This window comes from Mytilus trossulus, chromosome 4 (genome assembly GCF_036588685.1).
Source record: "Mytilus trossulus isolate FHL-02 chromosome 4, PNRI_Mtr1.1.1.hap1, whole genome shotgun sequence".
Lineage (NCBI taxonomy): Eukaryota > Metazoa > Mollusca > Bivalvia > Mytilida > Mytilidae > Mytilus > Mytilus trossulus.
In genome coordinates this window covers 25316754-25321076 of record NC_086376.1, presented here as the reverse complement: position 1 = coordinate 25321076, position 4323 = coordinate 25316754, and the positions used below count along the sequence as shown (strand labels likewise).

The following is a 4323-nucleotide window of genomic DNA, read 5'->3' as shown; positions in this document are numbered from 1 at the left end:
TAAAAATAAAATATATATATTTCCTAGAATAGATTATGTGCACGTCCATAGGTTACTGCGTGGAATGTCTGCTAATGGTAAGGGATTTTCCATCCATTCAAGTACCTTTTTCACAGATACAATATAAACATCTTGACTGGAAAGTATAGCTTTCAAAAATAACTTTAATCCTTCAAGATTTTTACTGTAGAATGGATGTGATAGCCACGTTTTCCTCATACTTATCCCAAATGGAGCTCGATTTCCATTAACATAGTGTTTTTTGAAATTATTCCACAAAAAAGTAAACGTGGCATTAGTCGTATCCGGACTATTAAAGCAACCGTCTGCGTACTGACACTGGTATACACCAAGATAATCAGTTAAAGCTAAATTTGGAATCTCCCATAATAATGAACTATTTGTAGGTCCAAAGTCCAATGTATAAGGCCATAAATTATTTTCATTGTCAAAATAATTTGTAGAATCGTAGAGAAAAGCATATTTCTTAAGAACATATTTAAAATCATCCGTAAGTTTGGTGTAACCAACTGTCTTCCAACCAACTACGTCATTGATACCATGACTACTTAATTCGGCAATCTGATCGGCTATTTCAGATTCCAGCATTGATGCGTTGCTAGGTCGTAAAACATAGTTTCCTCTCATAGCGATCTCATAACCTCGGTCATGCATGTCTTTAATGGCTGTAACGTTAGAACCTTTTTGGTTTACGAAGAACGTCGCAGATATTGAACAGTTATTCGGATTTTTCTTGTTTTCAAGCAGATTGAGGTAGGGTCCGTGATCGGCGTGATTTAAAGTTCCGTCGAATGCAAGAAACACCATTTGTGGAGTTGCTAATTTAGGCAACTTAAGCGGAACATTTTGACCTTTACAATAACAAAATGGTAGTGTACATGAATGTCCTTGAACACATTGCCCAATGTCAAGTTGTGAATTGTTCTTTAAAGTGGATATTTTCTCTTTTGTATTGGTTAGTTGGAATATTTCACTAACTGCAGGATTCCTAAAATGTTCAGTGGATGCAATATTTTGAACAATAGGTTTTACGCCTCTATCAAATTTGGCAAACGACAATACTGACTCAATATCTGGTGTTTTTGATAAAGGCATATGAATAGGAACACCCATTGTGGGGTCAGTAACCATTGATGTCATAGAGTTTGCAACAGTTTCAAGTTGAACTTGATCTTGTGTATTTGCTTGATCAATAGTCGATGATAATGTTTGATCTAACAGTGATCGATCATGATTTGATTGAATGGTTGGATTAATTGGATCAGGGACTGTTGTTGGTTTTTGGTTGATAATTGGATTTGAATCTGAACACATCCATGGACGAAAACTTTTAATGTCTTGTAACTTTGTTGGATTTTTCATCCATTCAAGTGCTTTGGCAATAGAAACAACATAAGCATCATTCAATTGGGATATTTTGTCAATAAACCTCCTTAACCCTATAATATTTTTAATGCTATTTAACCACATTGGGTGCAAATGTATTCCAAAGGGCGCTCTATTCCCTTTGTACGAATTCTGAAAGTTATCCCACAGATAATCAAACACATCTTTTTCAGTTAATGGTTGATTTTTACATTCGTCGGCAAACGTGCATATAGATTCATTTTTATAATCCCACATTGAATTAACAGGTACCATCCAGAATCCTTTATGTGAATAGAACGGACAAGGTGGAATGTTACAATCATATGGCCACCCATAGTCCGCAGTAAATGGCCATGCATTCTTACCATGTTTTGGTCTTCTTGTAAAGGTGTAAGAGGCATCATATTTGTAGCCAAGTTTTTCGAGAACATCAAGTTGATCGTCCCCAGCTGTGGATAACTGAGGACTACGAAATCCAGTAACTTCACCTGCAGTTACATTTGTATTGTCTAGAATATTTTGTTTTTGAGAACCAGCTTCTGATAATACGGTAATTTTAGAATTTGTTGGTATGTTATTAGCCCCATGCGAAGCTATTTCGTTACCTTTCTTATAGAAGTATTCTATAAACGAATAATCAGTCCCCTTGTTTATGGTAAATAAAGTAAACGTCATCGAACAATTGTTCGGATTTCTCATCGAAGGACCAAACAAATTGAAGTAATATCCAGAATACTTTAAAGTTACTTCGTCGTCAAAAGCAACATAAACGATTTGCGGAATGTCGGATGTTGCCATTGGATGATCAAATGTTGGACAAAAACAATTGGGTAAGCGACAGTTAATACCATTTGTACACTCAGATACTGAATCGGGAAGAGCTGGTGGCGGTAAGGCATTTTTGTTAATGGTCGGACATTTCCAATTTGAGAATTTATTGATTTTTTCAAGTGAAACGGGATCTTTCATCCACTCAAGAACATCGCTTACCGATATAATATAGACATCTTTCTTTTTAACTAACTCTTTAATAAAGCGGTTAACTCCACGTAAATATCGATGTATATGGAACCATCGAGGATGCAAGTGAATCCCGAATGGAGCTTTGTTTCCTCGGTAACTATTCATGAAATTATCCATCAGATATTGATATGTTTCATCTTCTGTATTGGGTTGATTCCGACATTCATCTGCATACGTACAGATATCGGTATTCGTCCAATCGTATAACGAATTAACAGGTACTTCCCAGAAGCCTTTATGTGAGTTAACAGGACATGGTTCTATATTACATATGTAGGGCCAACCATAGTCTAATGTTACTGGCCAGGCATTCAATGAATTATAAGGTCGTCGTGTAAATGTATAAGATATATCGTAGTTGTATCCTGCTTTTTTTAATGCTTCTACTTGTCCATCACCAGCTGTTGAAAGATATGGACTTCTGAAACCTTTGATCTCCGAATCTGGAATTTCAGTATTTAGAATAATGTTTTGTTTCATCTTCATTGCTTCGTTTAAAACTGATTCTTTAGTAGCAAGATAATTCTTACCAAGTCCATTTGTTCCAATTTCCGCTCCATTGTCATATAGTTCTTGTACTTCGTTATAATTCGTATTTTCATGCGACAAAAACAAACTGAATCGGATTGGACACCCATTCGGATTTCTTCGTGACTGATCAAAAAGAGTTTTAAAGTAACGACCAACCGTCCCATCAATAGGTCCGTCAAAAGCAAAATAAACCATTTGAGGAATTTCAAAAGTTGTCATTTCATGTTGCAATTGATCACAGACGCAATTCGGTAGCTGACAGTTCACACCTTGTTCACATCTTGCTGGTAAGGGATTTAAAGGAGGAATAAATCCATCATCTGTTGCACATTTCCAAGGTTCAAAAAGCTGAAGTTCTGAAAGTTTAGCTGGATATGCCATCCATTGCAACATCTTCTTCACGGATACAATATAAACATCTGGGAGTTTGAGAAGTTCTCGGATAAACTTGTCGACTGCCCATAAACGCAATCCATCATTTAGCCATCGACCATGTAAATGGATGCCAAAAGGAGCTTTATTTTGCGAATATGAATTATTGAAATTACTCCATAGATATTTAAACATTGCATTTGCTGATGGCGGTGAATATGTACAGCTATCGGCATAGGCACATATATCAGTATGAATGTAATCCCACATAGAATTTATTGGTACCTCCCAGAAACCGGGGTGTGATTGCTTCGGACATGGATTTATGTTACATGGATATTTCCATCCATAATCTAACGTAAACGGCCATATATTCGAACTAGATTCTGGTCTACGTGTAAATGTATATGAAATATCATATTTAAATCCATTTCCATTAAGTGCCTCTATCTGGTCATCGCCTGCACTGGCCAAATAAGGGCTCCTAAATCCGATGATAGACTCTGGTGGGATGTTAGTCATCTGACCTATATAATTTTGTTGTGACCGAGTTTCGTTAGAAATTATGTCTTTAGTTGTCATATGTTTTGTATTATGTGATCCTATTTCCATTCCCATAGAATATAGTTTATCCATAGCATCATAATCTGTACCTTTGTTAGTAGCAAACATTGACATGGTAACTGGACAGCCATTCGGATTCTTCCTGCTTGGATGGAACAATCTCTCGTAATGGCTTCCAATTGTTTTGTCTATTTCATCGTCAAAAGCGAAATAGACTATCTGTGGTATTTGATCCACTGGTAAATGATGTTTAGTCGTGGCACAGAAACAGTTTGGTAATTTACAGTTAGTGTTTTGGGAACATTCATTCTGTCCAAAAGTTTCTATTGTTAATAAACATAAGATTATCGTCCATATTATCCAGTGCAACATTCTACTTACAACAGAATTGCGAGAACTGCATGTATTTATAATTTTACAACCATTGGTAATGTTTAATGACAA

At 36.0% G+C, this 4323-nt stretch overlaps 1 protein-coding gene across 1 annotated transcript; it reads right to left on the bottom strand.

Annotated features, from left to right (window-relative positions):
* LOC134714940 (uncharacterized) lies at window positions 1–4323 on the bottom strand. Its single transcript, XM_063576663.1, has one exon. It carries the CDS (start codon window positions 4249–4251, stop codon window positions 34–36), a length of 4218 nt encoding a protein of 1405 aa, XP_063432733.1. The 5' UTR covers window positions 4252–4323; the 3' UTR covers window positions 1–33.